The 18,505-nt window shown below is 34.9% G+C and overlaps 2 protein-coding genes across 2 annotated transcripts; one reads left to right on the forward strand and one right to left on the reverse strand.

Moving 5' to 3' along the window:
- Positions 1-1,180: 1,180 nt before the first annotated feature.
- Positions 1,181-10,887, forward strand: LOC130590654 (uncharacterized). The gene is made up of 3 exons (XM_057393151.1): positions 1,181-1,289; positions 10,378-10,488; positions 10,610-10,887. The coding sequence occupies exons 2-3, from the start codon at positions 10,395-10,397 to the stop codon at positions 10,750-10,752; spliced, it is 237 nt and encodes a 78-aa protein (XP_057249134.1). The 5' UTR covers positions 1,181-1,289; positions 10,378-10,394; the 3' UTR covers positions 10,753-10,887.
- A 1,801-nt stretch (positions 10,888-12,688) lies between these two features.
- Positions 12,689-16,437, reverse strand: LOC104883883 (leucine-rich repeat receptor-like tyrosine-protein kinase PXC3). Its single transcript, XM_010668452.4, has 2 exons — positions 13,508-16,437; positions 12,689-13,380 (listed from the first exon to the last, which is right to left on the reverse strand). Exons 1-2 carry the CDS (start codon positions 15,873-15,875, stop codon positions 13,049-13,051), a joined length of 2,700 nt encoding a protein of 899 aa, XP_010666754.1. The 5' UTR covers positions 15,876-16,437; the 3' UTR covers positions 12,689-13,048.
- Between the last annotated feature and the right edge of the window lie 2,068 nt (positions 16,438-18,505).

Here is an 18,505-nt window from a genome sequence, read left to right on the forward strand (position 1 = left end):
TTATGTGATTCAAGATGTTGATTTGTTGATCGAAATTTGTGCGGAGTTGCAACAGATGTCAAGACTTCGTTTACAATCACTTGAATTGAATCCGATTCTATTTCAAAACTACAAAAGATCGATAGACCCCCTTGCAGAAGGCTGCATCAGACAGCGATGGGAAAGACAAGGGTTTTTAGAAGTGTTAGATCTACTCAACGATCGTGGTTTTATCATATTATAATTGTGTTTATTTTATTTTGATATGTATTTGTTTAGTTTTGACTTCTATTGTAGATGTCGTATGACTTTGAATCAATGAATTAATATTATTTTCAAAAAAAAAAAAAAAAAGATGAAGCCATCTACGTATCTAACATAACAGTGAATAACATAAAAATATTAATGAGAATATAATGCACCAAGCCATCCACGTATCTAGCAGGCATATAAGTATACTAATCAACATTAAAAAATATAAGCAGAACGAAAACAAGAGAGTTAGTTGATAAAAAAATTATCTTTGATAAAAATGAGAAAGTGGGATTTTTTTATCCTTAAAAAGTGGAAATTTTTTCTATTAATCTCAAATTTTTATCCTGAATATATGATATTCTATTAATCCCAAACTTTTATCCTTAAAAAGTTACTTACAGAAATTGAACGTTATAAAATATAACGTTTTGGAAAAGCTATCCAAAAGCCATTTGAAACTCCAACAGCTACTCGGCTACTCAATCTCTACTATGCCAAATATTTAATTAGTGTTTTGACATACTAAAAGCTAGTGCAAAAGTTGTTGCCGAACAGGTCCTTGATATGATAAAATGCACCCAATGATCCAACATATAATATAATAGTTAATTGATATGATAAGATAGTATTAAAATATAATATATTGGTCATTTGAAATGTTTACTTGGATCTCAAATAGCAAACCTCAAATAAAAATATATAAAATATAATTTTTTTTTATAATTTTTTAATATTATTTTTTATCACAATAATTACAGAATTGCCATAATATAATATCGAATATGGGAATATCATTGTTAGTCAGAGTATATACGAATGAGATGGATCCACGTACATGACATGCGTCAGCTGGAAGTAGTTTTGGCACCGAACGTGGGACCGTTTCTACTTTGCTGGCATGATGCTCATGCATGCATAAAATTGGATTCATTGTTTTTTTTTATTTTATATTTTCATTTATGAAAAGATAATTGAAGGAGGTGCTAGGAGCGTCGGACGTCAAAGGTTGCCACCCAAAAAAGTATCATTTACAGCCATTACCCGTTTCGTCAAAGGTATGTGAATTTTTTTAAACAATCCGACTTGCGTGGACCCGGTTCACACTAAAAATAGTGTGGACCAGGCCCAGGCACGTGACCCTATATCACTTTAACATACACTATATCACTTTAACATACACTATATCATTGTAACATACACTATATCATTTGAACACACACTAAATCACTTTAACATACACTATATCACTTTAACATACACTATATCACTTTAACATACACTATATCACTCTAACATACACTATATCACTCTAACATACACTATATCATTTTAATATACACTATATCACTTTAACATACACTATATCATTTTAACATATACACTATATCATTTTAATATACACTATATCATTTTAACATACACTATATCATTTTAACATACACTATCATAAACTCACGTGATATGGATCGGGTGCACACTAATTAGTGTGCACCGGGTTCATATTAGTTTTTTTATTTTTTAAAAGGATAGGCATGTATTTGTTCGAATTTAATTTAAAGTGATTCATCTATAATATATCTATCTTTGTAATTAAGAAACCAACATGCATGTAATATATGTTTATGTCTCCATGTTCCTGGTGAAGTATTACATTTCTTTAGCTATAATTTTTGTTTTCATACTGTACCTTCACTCTAAAATAAAGGCCTTTCTTTGACTTTTGGAAATAATATGTGAGAATTTAATTCCCATGACAATTTGAACCCAAAAAAAAGATAGAAAGACTTTTCACTTTAGAACCTTACTTTTCCATACTTTTAAACATTTGAACCTCTGTAAAGTACTTCACTTAATCTAAATTACGTAAGTTCAGTAGTATTATATATTGATAAGGATTTAGTCAATTGTAGTTGAAAGTTGAAAGTGCACCCATATCAATTTATCATCAAATGCTTTAGTAGCATACAAAGACCTAGTTGGACGCGGGGTACATTATTTTCAATAGAAAATTGTAATCCATGAAAGAAATTTTTGAGGGGGAACATAGTTGTAAACTAGTATGTTTATATTGGGAACTTCATAAAATGTGTCGTGAGAGAGAGGTGGTAGTTCTGTGGAGTACCACCCTATTTAGTGTTCGAACTTGCATCTCTAAGAAAAGTTTGGAAATTTCTCACTTGTGGTGGCAGTGGCCTACTTTAGGCTTGTTGTCTTCTGGGTTAATTCGCCTTGCTTGTACCTAGCTGTATCTAGCTTTTTAGCTATTGTGCCTTATAGGCTAGTAATGTAGCCTAGCTAGGTTTGGTTTTTGGACCAATTATCATTTCTAATTAAAAAGAATATGTTTTTTTTAGTTTTTGCATAAGGATATTTTGATAAGTTGTTCGAACTGAAAATGTTATCTTTTTGGATAATGAAAAGTAAAAGAGGAGATTAAATTATAAATTTACCGAATTTAGGGAATTTTAATTGATGCATTAAAAAAAATAGCATTTAAAAATATCTAGATTAAAGCGACAATTAAAAATAGCATTAAAAATTTACCGAATTTGTTGGATTATTTAGAGTATTTAGTTGATTAATTTCATGTATCGTATAACTTGAATGACTTGGTTATGGTGTCGTTGTTCAAGATACGTTAAGTATACACGTGGGTTGTTTATGGTATAATAAACAATGAGAAACGCACGAAGCTAGGCAGAAACGTCGTCGCGCGACTCGCCACCATTGTTGTGGCTCGCGACTGGCTGATGAACACGAGACTGGGCAGAAGTGGGCAGAACCTTGGTCGCGACTCGCGACAGGCTCGCTCGCGACTCGCGAGCTCTGTCGCGGCTCGCGACAGGCCACTGTGTCTTGCGTGAAGTTGTGTGTGTTCAGCGGTTTTTGACGGTTTCTTCTTAATATTGCGTGTATATAGTGGCATTGGTTCACAGATGAAAGGAGGAGTTTTGAGATATTATTTTCTCTCTAAAAGCTCTCTCTCTAAAAGTTATTTGATTACATTGATCATCAAACACAAAATCAAAATTCTTATTCTCATTTTTACAAGATTCATACGAGCGTGACTCTTGTTGTTCTTCTTTGTATCTCGAAATTGAATTCCGTGCAACCCGTGCTTCGTATAGGGTCGGAATATCACTTTTGGGAAAGTGTCTACACACGCCTAGAAGTTTCATTGTTCATAGTAATCATCTTCTTCACCCTTTATCTAGTTCTAACAATCCAAAAGTGATATTTCTTGAAGATGGCTACGGTACGTGAAATGACTTCGAATTTTCAGAAACTTGAAAAGTTTGAGGGTGTGGGATTCCGTAGATGGCAAAAGAAGATGCATTTTCTTCTCACTTCTCTTTCGGTCGCATATGTTTTGAGTACTCCAAAACCCGAGTTTGTGAAAGATGAAACTTTGGAGACCTCAAGGAGAAGGAACAAGTGGGAGAATGACGATTATATATATGTCGTGGTCACATTTTAAACGGTATGTCTGACAATTTATTGATGTTATGTTTTATCTTCAATTTTATAGCTAAAATGCTTTAGGATGACCTTGAGTCAAAATACATGGCCGAAGATGCATCTAGTAAGAAGTTCTTAGTTAGTAATTTCAATAACTTTAAGATGAATGAAACAAGGCCTGTGATGGAGCAATTCCATTAAATTCAAAGGATTTTAGGAAGTTTTAAACAACACAATATTAGTATGGATGAAACTTTTATTGTATCTTCAATAATAGACAAATTACCACCAAGTTGGAAGGATGTTAGAAATACTCTTAAACATAGGAAAGATGATATAAATGTGGAACAATTGGGTGCTCATCTTCGGATTGAAGAGGGCATTCGGGTTCAAGATGGACAAAAGGAGGTAAATCCTAATTCTTCTACCATTAACATGGTGGAGGATGGAAAGTTCAAAGACTCAAATCCTAAGAAGAGGGCTAATAATTTCACCAAAGGCAACAACTTTAAGAAGCCTAAGAATGGTGGAGGTGTTCAACAACGTGGTTGTTGGGAGTGTGGCAAGCCCGGACACTTCAAAAAGGATTGCTTCCTATGGAAGAGGAAAATGAACAAAAAGAATGAGCAAGGTGGAGGGAAAGGCGAGTCTAGCCAATCCCAAGCCAAACAAGGTACTTGTACACAACTTTCATGTAATTCAAGTTTGAATTATATGTGTATGATTTCTGAAATCTTTTGTGTACAGGATGATTGTTCATGGTATATCGATTCAGGAGCTTCAAGACATGTGTGCAAGGAGCGGTCTTCATTCAAAACCTTCAAGGAGGTGGACAATGGAGAAGTTCTATACATGGGGAATGACTCTACAGCTCAAGTTCTCGGTGTAGGACAAGTAGAGTTGGTCTTTAGTTCCGGCAAATCTCTAGTGTTAAGAGATGTTGTATTTGCTCCGGAACTTAGGCGTAATCTAGTGTCAGGAGCTATCTTGAATCGAATAGGTTTTAAAATGGTTTTTGAGTCGGACAATTTTATTATCTAAGGGTGGTTTGTTTGTTGGACTTGGTTATTTGTGTAATGGTATGTTTAAACTCAGCATTTCAAATGCTTTAGTAACAATGTGTGTGTTATTAATGATAATTCTTTCTTTGGCATTTAAGACTTGGTCATGTTAATTATAGAAAATTATATTCTATGGCTAAGGATGATTTAATTCCTTCTTTTGATCCAAGTATTGAGAAGTGTAGAACATGCATGCTTACCAAAATAACTAGGTGTTCTTTCCCTAATAATGTGGAAAGAGATACTAAATTGCTTGATTTGGTACATAGTGATCTTTGTGATTTTCATAGTACACCTTCTTTAGGAAACAAAAAATATATAGTAACATTTATTGATGATCATTCACGATTTTGTTATGTATATCTATTGTCTACTAAAGATGAAGCCCTAGAAAAATTTGAGATCTATAAAAATGAAGTAGAATTGCAACTAAGTGACAAGGTTAAACGGTTTAGAACCGATAGAGGTGGTGAATTTCATAATCCTAGTTATTTCCAAGCTTTAGGAATTATACATGAAACAACCGCGGCTTATACACCACAACAAAATGGTGTAGCGGAAAGAAAAATAGAACTTTACAAGAAATGGTAAATTCTATGTTATCATACTCGGGTTTGAGTGATGGTTTTTGGGGTGAAGCGGTTTTAACCGCTTGTTACATCTTAATCGTGTTCCTATGAAAAAGAACAAAGTAACCCCTTATGAATTATGGTACAAAAGAAAACCAAATCTAAGTTACATTAGAGTTTGGGGATGTAGGGCAATAGTGAAAGTGCCGGAACCTAAACGTAAAAAGTTAGGTGAAAGAGGAGTTGAATGCATCTTTATAGGATATGCTGCTCATAGCAAATCCTATAGGTTCTATGTTATAGAACAAAACGACTTTTGGTCGGTTCACACTATTGTGGAGTCAAGGGATGCAATTTTTGATGAAAATAGATATTCATCGGTTCCTAGACCAAAGGATATAACTCCAAGTACCGAAATTCAAGAGATTGATCAAAATGATGATCATGAGTTAGATGAACAAATTCTAGATGAAAATGTTGCATCTACATCAACTCAACCAAGGAGAAGTAAACGGGTTAGGAAAGAGAAATCTTTTGGCCCGGATTTTCATGTATATTTGGTTGAAGGATCAAGAGATAGTGTTTTGACTAAATTTCCATATGTCTATAATGTGGAAGGGATCCTTTAACTTATGATGAGGCCATGCAATCTCAAGATGCTTCATTTTGGAAAGAAGCTATTGATGATGAAATGGACTCAATCATGGGGAATAACACATGGGTTTTAGCGGACCTACCTCCTAAATGTAAACCAATAGGGTGCAAATGGATTTTCAAGAAGAAAATGAAAATCGATGGAACTATTGACAAGTTCAAAGCCCGGTTAGTGGCACAAGGCTTTTCTCAAAAGCCGGGTATCGATTATTTCGATACATATGCACCTGTAGCTCGAATCTCCACTATAAGATTATTGATTGCTCTTGCAGCAATTCATAATCTTGTGATCCATCAAATGGATGTCAAGACTGCGTTCTTGTATGGAGAATTAGATGAGGAGGTTTACATGAGACAACCGGTTGGATTTGTTGTCAAAGGTCAAGAACAAAAAGTTTGCAAGCTGATTAGATCTTTGTATGGGCTAAAACAAGCACCTAAGCAATGGCATCAAAAATTTGATGAGGTAGTGTTGTCTAATGGATTCAAATTGAACAATTCAGACAAGTGTGTATATAGCAAATTTGATGACAATGGTCATGGTGTGATGATTTGCTTATATGTAGATGACATGCTAATTTTTGGAACTGATTTATCCCAAGTTGAATGGACTAAATCTTTTCTATCTCTAAGTTCTCAATGAAAGATTTGGGGGAGGCGGATGTCATTCTAGGAATTAGAATTAAAAGAAGCAAAGGTAAATTGAGTTTGTCTCAATCTCACTACATCGAAAAGGTTCTTAAGAAATTCGATGTTAGTGGTTGCTCTTTGTGTCAACTCCAATGGACCCTAGTGAGAAATTACTACCTAATGTAGGTAGTGCTGTATCTCAACTTGAGTATTCAAGGGTAATTGGATGTTTGATGTATGCAATGACGAGTACTAGGCCGGATATCGCATTTGCGGTAGGCAAACTCAGTAGGTATACTAGTAATCCTAGTGTACAACATTGGCAAGCTATTCGTCGTGTGTTAAGGTATTAGGAAAAACCAAGGACTATGGTTTATCCTATGTGGATCCTTCGGTTTTAGAAGGGTATTCGGATGCAAGTTGGATCTCTAATAAAGAGGATCACTCTTCCACAAGTGGATGGGTATTTCTACTTGGGGAGGTGCTATATCTTGGGCTTCCAAGAAACAAACTTGCATAGCGGATTCCTCCATGACTTCGGAATTTATGCTTTATCTTCCGCAAGCAAAGAGGCGGAGTGGTTGAAGAATCTCATGATTGAGATTCCTTTGTTGCCAAAACCGATATCGCCCATAGCGATTCATTGTGATAACGATGCTGCTTTGGCAAGAGCATATAGTCAAGTCTATAATGGTAAGTCAAGACATATTGGTGTGCGGCATAGCTACATCCAAGGACTTATCAAGGATAGTGTAATCACTGTTGACTATGTACGTACAACGTATAATCTAGCGGATTGTTTTACAAAGGCCTTGGCTAGAGATAATGTAAAGAGGATGGCAATCGGTTTAGGATTGGAGCCCCTCGAGAATCACGAATGAGGGAATCTTAACTTAACGCCCATATGACGTTGGGTCTTAAGTTCAATAAGATTAATTTCTTCATTTGATGATTGTAGAACTTTTATTCATCCTAAGTTTATAGTTCTATAACTGTGTTGTATAAGGAGGTTGTATACTTAATAGGTCTCTTGTTTATGCTTTTCACAGTAGCATGTATTTTAGAGATCTACCTATGTAAGTGTGAAGTTTAGCCGCTTCAAGGAGCTAATGGGGCATAGCTTTGATACACTTATGAATAGATATGGATACAAGGCTTTATGTGTCGGTTTATAATGAGTTTAAGTAATCTTTATCTTGTGTGTATAGTATCTTCGGGTTTCCATTATGTATTGAAATTGGTTCAATCGTTATCGACACCAATTGGATACGGATACTTGGAATGTGTACTTTACTATATGAAAGTTCAAGTTTTATACACTTTCATTTACGCATGAGATTGTTTGTGTTTGATGATGTTTATTGCTTATTATCTTTTAGAATACTCTAAATGGGGGAGGATTGTTGGATTATTTAGAGTATTTAGTTGATTAATTTCATGTATCGTATAACTTGAATGACTTGGTTATGGTGACGTTGTTCAAGATACGTTAAGTATACACGTGGGTTGTTTATGGTATAATAAACAATGAGAAACGCACGAAGCTAGGCAAAAACGTCGTCGCGCGACTCGCCACCATTGTTGTGGCTCGCGACTGGCTGATGAACACGAGACTGGGCAGAAGTGGGCAGAACCTTGGCCGCGACTCGCGACCACTGTCGCGACTCGCGACAGGCTCGCTCGCGACTCGCGAGCTCTGTCGCGGCTCGCGACAGGCCACTGTGTCTTGCGTGAAGTTGTGTGTGTTCAGCGGTTTTTGACGGTTTCTTCTTAATATTGCGTGTATATAGTGGCATTGGTTCACAGATGAAAGGAGGAGTTTTGAGATATTATTTTCTCTCTAAAAGCTCTCTCTCTAAAAGTTATTTGATTACATTGATCATCAAACACAAAATCAAAATTCTTATTCTCACTTTTACAAGATTCATACGAGCGTGACTCTTGTTGTTCTTCTTTGTATCTCGAAATTGAATTCCGTGCAACCCGTGCTTCGTATAGGGTCGGAATATCACTTTTGGGAAAGTGTCTACACACGCCTAGAAGTTTCATTGTTCATAGTAATCATCTTCTTCACCCTTTATCTAGTTCTAACAAAATTTGGCAATGATCATGGAACTAATTAGGCATGATTTGGTTAGATTTGCATGACAATTATATGGTAAGTTTAATGCCCATAGCAATCATGTTGCCACTTCTTGTCCAAGAAATACGATGTGCTGACGTGGCATAAAATTCATTTGCACTTGACATGTGGACGGAAGAGATGTGAACATGACATGTAGGTAAATTTTTTTAGGTTTATATATATAATAGATATAGATATAAATAAGAAAAGTTAAGAAACAAGGGACAACGAAGAGCTACACGATGTTTTGCGGTTAAGTAGGCCTCTAGGTCGCCAATCATGTTATTTAACCCAAATACGTAACATCTTCTTTTTATACCAAAATAGCAGAGGCCCACAAGGGTATGTACATGTATTACATGGCTAATTGGCCTTTCGGAATTGAACTCCTTGGAATCCTAGGAATGCATTGAAAATTGTCAATGCTATCACGTAAGTTTCTCCATAGACCATAGGTGCATATGTTTGTTCCTTGTTCCGGTGTGACCGAACGATTTCAAAACACAAAGGCCATGTCAATTCTACAAGCGTGGTGATAGATATTTGATTAATTAACAACTCTTTTTTTATTATTATTATTGACCTCCTTATTTCTCTAGTTCACGGGAGATTAATTTTAGATTAAGTTACTGTTCATTCATTGTAGTCTAATTCGATAATTCAATTTGATGTTTAGTGAAGTAGAATTATTTTTCTGATTAAATCGATTTACTTGATTAAAATAAATTATCGGGAATGATTTTTACTAATTGAAGTTTATTTTTACTAATTAAAACTGGGTTTTTATGATTATCTTGTGTTAATCTATTATACAATAAAATGATTTTATTGACTAGAACTTTTATTGATTATAACTTAGTTATGCTAATTAAAATCTTTTTTGCTACTTAGAACTGAAGATTTAGTAATTAACATTGATTCTTATTGAATATACTTTTTAAGATGGAGTGAACGAGGTCTAACAAGAAGTCCATTTTGGACACTTAAGAGAGTAACAAGTACTTTATAATATAAGCGGAAAATGCTTTTTTATGATAAGTTTTGGTGGGGTGGTATAAAGTGTTGTGGTTGTAGTAGAAAGTTTTTATCTAGTACTGTAAATTGTTTCAATAATTTTTAATGATAAAAAACATGGTTTTGATGCTATCAATTTTTGAAAATTTTGGTGTCTCATGTAAATTAATTTTGGAGTAAAATTAAGTTTTACAATAATTTCTAGAGTGCAAAGAGTACTTTCTATATATGAAGGTTTCTTGGATTTGGTAATAATCTTGTATTTGTAAATCCTTCCTCGTACTTATTACTTATGTCCGTCTATTTATAATTCGGGTTTTTCACAATATATCTCGACAAATTTTTTTGCACCATATATCTCTGCAAGTTTTAGAATTCATTATATACTCTCTCATTTTCTAAAAATCCATAGGATGCTCTGAATGACTAAAGGAGTAAACAACTGGGGGTATATGGTGAGTTACGAACTTGTAGGGTACAAGGATATATGGTACAAAAAGAATTTTGTCTAAGGACGACATCTGGTGAAAAAACTGTTTACAAATTACTATGTTACTCCTGTTATTGCTATTGCTATTGCTATTGCTATCGCAAGTGATCTGATGATCTCTACTTGTTCATTGATGTGTAGTTTGCAGATTGGATAATATGGCTGGTAATTATATAATCTCGTCTCTGTTGGGATCATTTGCTGTTTCATACGTGTTCTATCATCAAGCTGCTGACAAGAAGATATTCGGAGGCAAGTTATATACTAGTAATACTTAGTACTATCATTTTAGTTGAGCATCTTAATAATATAATCTTGCTTCTAAATCCGAATTGTGATAATTATAGCTGGAAAGTACTTTAATTTGAAGCAGGCACAACCCCAAAAACTGTTGCTAACAAGGAATGGTGGGAAGAAACTGATAAGAAGTTTCAGAAATGGCCGCGCACAGCAGGCCCTCCGGTGGTTATGAACCCCATCAGCCGCCAGAATTTTATCGTCAAATCCAGGGAATAGGGATAATTATTCCTGAAGGAAGATTATATTGTAACTTTACGTATGTAGCTTGTTTATTAACTCAAATGTTGCTTTATCCAGTTAAGTTACAATGTTCCGTTTGCTAGCTAATTACAATCTGCTCTTCTATCAAAACCCCCATGATACCCAAAACTTTGAGATTAAAAAAAAGGAAAAATAGAAGCTAATAATTTCACCTTTGTTATTTTTTTTTTAAAATTAGCATTAATTCATTGATTTAAAGTCATACATCTACAATAGAGGTAGAATCTAAACAAAAGTATATTAAAATGAAATAAGTACAATTTTAATATGATAAAACCACGATTGTTGAGTAGATCTAACACTTCTGAAAACCCTCGTCTTTGATATCGCTGTCTAATGCAGCCTTCTGCAAGGGGGTTTGTCGATCTTTTGTAGTTTTGAAGTAGCATTGAATTCAATTTAAGTGATTGTAAATGAAGTCTTGACATCTGTTGCAACTCCGCACAAACTTCGATAAACAAATCAACATCTTTAATTACACAAAAACAGAAAAAGAAAGTTTTCAAACACTCACATGGAATATATAGGTAGATATAACCAAATAATGGGTAGAAAAACTCTCCATTAGAAAGAGACTGAAATTTATTAGAAACAGAAACATAAAAAACTAGCAACAAAACAATCCCACCTTTTGAAAATTAGGGTTTTGTAAGAGAGGAGAGAGAGGAGAGAATAAAGAAGAAGAGAGGAGTATCTATATTCCACCTTTGCTATTTCTGCCCAAAACAATCCCACCTTTTGAAAATCTGGAAACAATCTCACTTTTGATCCTCATCTTCTCAAAATAAGCTGTTTTACCTCCAACCTGTTTAACAGGCTATTTTTTTATTTTTTGTCGTTTAATCTCTCTCTTCCCACCATGGGCACCACCACCACCTCTAAGCCCAGCCCCTGCCCCCACCCCTCCCCCTCCCCTCCCCTCCACCTGCAGTTCGTAACCCTTGCTCCCCGATCCCCCTTCCTTGTAGACCAGCTACTCCTTATTCCCCTTCCCTGAACCCCGATCCCCCTCCCTCATAGTCGCCGCGCCTGCCTCATAGTCGCCGCACCTGCCTCACAGTCGTCGCGCCTGCCTCACAGTCGCCGCGCCACCCTAATCGACACTGGATTTTGGGTGGAATGTGCGGGATTTTAGTGTCTGGGGTTAAGGTGGGTTTTCAAGGGGGTAGGATGGGTTTTGGTTGGTTTGAGTGAGGTTTCAAGGTGGGGCTGTGGATTTTGGTGGGGTAGTGGTCGGGGGTGGGTTGGCGGGAGTTAGACGTGATGGGAGTGGAGGTTTGGTGGTGATATGGTGGTTGCTATGGAGGTAGGGTGGTGAGGTGAGAGAATCAAAAGATATGGAGGCAGGGGAGGGAAGACCAATCATAAGGTGACACGTGGCACGTCACCTTCTGAAACAAGTTACAATTTCACAAATCGATAAAAAGCTCATTTGAGAAGATGGGGTATAAAGGTGGAATTTTTTCCAAATTTCAAAAAAGTGGGATTGTTTTGAGCATGAGTGACAAAGGTGGAATTATTAGTTTCCATTTTTTCATAATCATATAAATAGACTACTTTTATATGTTCTCCATGTTAAACAAAAAAGATAAGGCTATTTCAAGGTGTTACGAGTTTAAAGTAGCTTAATGAATAATGATGAACTAGTACTTTTCTTTACAAATTTATGAGCAGGGCAAAATCGTAAATTCGTAATATATGTACTTTGAGAATTATCTTTGATGTTGGGGTAGACTGAAGAGTACTATAAATTAGTTTTTTATTGGGACAATAATGTGGGTAACGGCTCCACAGATTTCCAATCAAGCAAACATTTCTTTGCTACGCATGTAGATCATGTTTGCAGTATAAATCATTAACTTTTCATACAAAACCAACAAAGTTCAAAAAATATGCAGATAAATTTGACTTCCATTATAACTTTATAGTAGGATTAATTAACTACATCAATAGTCTCACTAAATCTACTTCACTTTTTATTTACAGTGAAGTACTTCATAGCCTTTTAAAGAACAGTCTCTTTTGCAATTCTAGGAAAGAGCTTTGGAACAATTATGGAACAAATTGTACAGAATGATAAAACAGCAGTTCATACTTCTATTATCATCAATATAAACCTAGAGGGGCTAAATTATCTCCAAATATCTAGTGAATTCATGATATAGTTTTTGAACTAAATACTCTGAATTTGACTTCTCAAAAACATCAGCATTTCCTCAAACACAGAAACATAATGTATGCATTCAAATTTTCACTTCTTGTTCTCTTTAATCTCTTGAAGCATTTCAATGACTTTTTTCATCTTGGGTCTTTTCGCGGGTGTACTATCTGTGCATTGTAAAGCAACCACTAATGCTGATAGCATTTCTTTTCTCCAAGCAAATGAAACTGTGCTAAGCCTTGCATCAAGTATCTGCTCTGGTGTTTCCCCTCTCATAGGAGCACTTTGAACCCACTTCACCAAATCTGTTCCCTCGCCAAACGCCTCCTCGACAGGTAGATATGTTGTAAGAATCTCGAGCAAGATCACACCATAGCTGTACACGTTTCCTGGTGCGGTAACTTGCATTGTGTATGCATATTCTGTTCACCAAAGGAAGAACTTTAAATTGATGAAAGCATTAAATTGCAGCATACAATAGCATAAAAGAGTTTGTTCAACATGAAAAGATTATAATTATGAAAATAAGGGATTATCAGGATAATAGACCTGGGGGAATATAACCAAATGAGCCTGCAACAGCACTAATACTTGCAGTTCCTCTGGAAGGATCTAGAAGCTTAGAAATCTCGATCTCAGCAACTCGAGGACTCAAATTGGCATCTAAAAGTATATTACCAGAAGAAATATCAAGGTGAATAACAGCCACACTATGAAGAAATGCCAAACCCTCAGCTATCCCAATGGCGATGGAAAGCCTCGCAGGCCAGTCTGGTTCATACTCGGGTTTCTTGGTATTCTCATGAAGAAGTTGAAACAAAGTTCCGTTACACATGTATTCATGAAGAACAAGGGCAACATCTTCATAGATTACAAAACCGACTGGTCCCATCAGATGATCATGGCATATTCTTCCCAACCTTTCAAGCTCCCTTATCATCTTGGTCTGGTGATGGATTATGGTCTTATCCACTGATTTAAGACATCTGACAAGGAGAATGAGCCCTGATGGCATTGTTGCCTTGTAAACAGTGCTGAAAGTCCCGCTGCTGAGCTTGTTTGAGTCCTTGAAAGTTGCCTTAACAACAGCATCAAAATCAATAGCTTGCCTGAAATTTTCAACAAAGACATTGCCTGCAATTATCAGTGGCTTGCTATTAGCACTGTCATCGACAATGCCTACGTCTTTGGCTGAACTTTCTTGTTTTTCTCTCATCATAAACAGCAGAACAACCACACTGACAGAAATGAAGACTGCCAATCCTGAACCAATAACAGCTAATACAATCCTGTAAGAAACCTTGTGAGGGTAGTTACCCTGATCATCTCCATTTGAGTTGTCACAAGAACTCAATGGCTGACCACATAGACCTTTATTACCTGAAAAGCTTGAATTTAGGCTTTTTTGAAATGGTACGAAAGCAGGTATAGGGCCACTGAACAGATTGTTTGCGAAATTAACTTCAATCAAACTTAGCATGCCTTTGAGGGCTGATGGTATTGGACCAGAAAGCCGATTGTTAGACACATCCAGCGACACCAACTTGTCGAGCTTCCCCAAGTCGGGTGGTAGGGGTCCATGAAGATGATTAAAGCTCAAATTCAGCGCTATCTGCAAATTCTTTAGACGACCAATTTCCGGAGGAACTGTGCCACTTAGATAATTACTAGCAAGTTGTAAATCCAGCAATTTTACACAATTCCCAATTTCATGAGGTATTTCTCCTCTCATGGAGTTTTGGCTCAGAAGCAAAAACTGCAATCTTGAGGTGTTGCATACATCAATCGGTATGGTGCCATTGAATCTGTTGTTGCTGAGATCAAGCTTGTTAAGATTTCTGTTACGAAGAATTGACTCTGGTATATCCCCAAACAGACTATTACCTGAAACTATCAATTCTTGCAGGTTATTGAGCTGTCCTAGTTCAGGAGGAATGATCCCAGAAAACCCATTTGAAGCCAAGTTCAGAAGAGTTAGATTGGAGCAACGAGCAAACTCCATGACTATCTCCCCCGAAAGATTATTATTGTTAGCCTCAAAATATGTAAGGCTAGTTAGATTTCCAACAGTTCTCGGTATACTGCCAATGAGATTATTATTCCCAACTCGAATGCTCGAAAGGTTATCACAGTTCCCTATCAGTTCAGGAATGATTCCTGTCAATCTGTTCTGAGTAAGCACCAAAAACTCCAGTTTCCCATTAGCAAAAAGGCTCTCTGGTATGAACCCATCAAGTAAATTAGAGTGAAGATTCAAAAGCTCAAGTTTAGATAAAGAACCCAAATTATCAGGAATTTCACCACCTAAGTTATTCTCATAAGCAGAAAATACTCTAAGACTGGTTAAATTCCCAACCCATTTGGGAATTGAGCCATTTAACTTGTTACCAGATATCTGAAAATCCTGCAATTTTGCTAACTCTGCAAGTTCATCAGGTATCCCACCAACAAGAAAATTGTAAGAAAGATTCAATGCTCTAAGATTCCTCAATTTACCAAATTCCTCAGGAATTGAACCTCCAAATTTGTTTGCAGATAAATCAAGAAACTGTAGCTCAGATAATTTACCAAAATCAGTGGGAATTGGCCCAGAAAAATAGTTATTAGAAAGGTCTAACCATTTTAATGCTTTTAGCTCAGAAATTAGAGTGACATTACCTCTAAGCCAACGGCTAGAAAGATCAAGAATTTCCACAGTTTGGTTTGAACTACATTGAATACCTCTCCAATAGCAATAATCTGAGTTGTTTACACCCCAACCTGGAACCCCAATTTCTGCATTTATAGCAAACATTATGGTTTGATCAGGAAGTTCAGAACTCACTAATTGAGCACTTGTAACAAACCCAACTAACAAAAGACACAAACAAATTCTTGATATTTTCTCAACTGAGTTTTCTTTTTGAGTTGAGCACATTTTTTCAACTATTTTTTTTTTCCTACTTACACTTTCTCTCTTTTTCTAGTTAACTTTTCCAAAATTAGATGGAACAATGTGGGCATGAAAATGAACACCCAGAAAAGCAAACAAAATTTAAAGTGAAGGTTTTCTTCAAAGGAAAATTGCAAATATTAAAAACCCAGATGAAAGTTTACATTTTTAGAAAAACCCATGAAAGAAAAAATGGAAAAGTTGCAAACAATAAAAACCCAGATGAAAATTTGCACTTTTCAGAAAACCCATTACAGAGAAACTGAATTTTAAGGAATCTGAAGTGAGCTCATATGTGTTAAATATTTTGAAATTTTTAGTTTTGGAGAAAGAGGAAAACGTGAAGTGGAACTTTTCATGAGAGCAAAATCAAAGCAGAAATTGGGGCAATGTTTGACATAAAGAGCGGTTTTTTTTTTCTTCTTGTTGTTAATGAAATTAAAAAAGGAAGAGACACATTGATTGCAAAGGACCAAAATTGGTAGTGTAACTTTATGGGAAAGAAAGGAGGGAAAGAGGAGAAGGTGAAAGCAGCATAGTATATTGAATATTTTTTGGGTAGTAGTACTAATTTCACGGACCAGGTGTTTTTCCCTTTGTCCTACGCATACATTGATACATAGTCACTGAGTCACTTCATGTTTCAGACTTCATAGAGACTACAGTCTACAGAGAGAGGTGTCGTGGACTCGTGGCTGACTGCCTGGGTTAGGATTCCCAAGCATCAATACTCTATAAACTTGAATTAATACTCTCTTCGTTTCAATTTATTTGCGTAATTATGACTTGGATGGGGTTTATAAAAGGCAAAGACGATGCAATCAATTTTATAGTGAATGTGAGTGTGAAGTTACACCGTGATTATTGTATAGATATAGATGTATAAGACCTCATCAAAATAATATTTATAAAAAGGCGGTTGGAGATGTCCTTGGATGGTGATTATTGTATAGATATCTAAGACCATCATCAAAATAATATTTACAAAAAGGTTGTTTGAAATGTCGTTGGATGAAGGGCATGTTCTCTTCGGCATAATTCAGCTGAACTGAACTGAACTGATTGAAGCTGATCTGAACTGAACTGAATTGAATTGAATTCAATTCAATTGAATTCAATTGAATTCAATTGAATTGAATTCAATTGAATAAAATTGAATTAAATTAAATTGAATTTAATAAATATTTAAACAATAATAATATGAATATTAAATAAAAATTATAATGATAAGTAATAATAATAGTATTTTGGATATTTTTAAATGATAGTTATAACTTATAAATAAATAATATTGATAATCATAAATTATTACTCCCTCTGTTTTTTTTTATCTTTCTCACTTAGAATCTTCGCACTATTCATACCTAGAGAGAATCTTCTAATTGTTTCACAATTTATAAGAAAAAACATAGTCATGTGGGGTCTTATTTGATTCGTCTCAATTAGTACATTATTAATATTCAATCGTTATAATTTTACTAATATATAATGAAAGATATTTAAGCTCAAAGAGGTGCATTGGGAGACGCGCATAGGAAAGTGAGAATGATAAAAAAAAAAAAAAAACAGAGGGAGTATTAATAATAATAATGATTAATGATTATAATGATAATTGATAACAATTATTTTATAGTCTTTGTATTAATATATTAATACTTGATGATGTCTATATAATAACAATAATATCTAAGAAGTAAATTAATATTACTATTTTAATAATTAGATTTAATAATATAATACTCCCTCCGTTTCCTAAAGATCTTCCCTCTTTCCGTTTAAGGGTGTTTCCAAAAGATCTTTCCTCTTTTGTTTTAATCCTTATTTGGCAAAACAAATTTCCCTATTTACCCTCTCATGTCACTATCATATGGCCCACCATTACATTATTAATTCAATTTTACTCCCTTTCTCTCTCCTACTTTAACCCATTTTTATTTGTTTATTTATCTTAACCCCTTTCTCTCTCCTACTTTACTCACACCATGTCCCACACAATTTGATTTTCCTTGGTATATGTAGGAACAGTAAGTGGGAAGATCTTTAGGAAACGGAGGGAGTAATATTTAGTAATAAAATAACGATTGGGTTGGACCGTGCAAAACTGCATCATAAACCGTTTTGACGCGATTTGATTAGCTTATGATTTTGACCTAAATCATGTTCCTCCTAATAATAATAGTAATAATAATGAGTAAAGTTATAATAGACAAAATAATATATAGATATAATAATAATAATAATAATAATAATAATAATAATAATAATAATAATAATAATAATAATAATAATAATAATAATAACAATAATAATAAGAGTAATTAGTAAAATAAATTAGACCAACATAATAATAATATTTAACAAAATGGTTATAAAGAAATGGAGCTGAATTGAATTGAACTGAACTGAACTGATTGGAGCATAACTGAATTGAACTGAACTGAACTGAAAATAAGTTGGGGAGAACAAGCCCGATCGAAGTCTATTTTCGCTCAACCATATGATCAGATATATGAAAATCCATTTCGCCTTCCGTTTTTCCAAATTTTCTTTTGCATAATTCTATATATAATTGTGAAATAGAAAATTTATCTAAAGTTATCTTTCGAAAATACACT

Source organism: Beta vulgaris, chromosome 3, assembly GCF_026745355.1.
Source record: "Beta vulgaris subsp. vulgaris cultivar EL10 chromosome 3, EL10.2, whole genome shotgun sequence".
NCBI lineage: Eukaryota > Viridiplantae > Streptophyta > Magnoliopsida > Caryophyllales > Amaranthaceae > Beta > Beta vulgaris.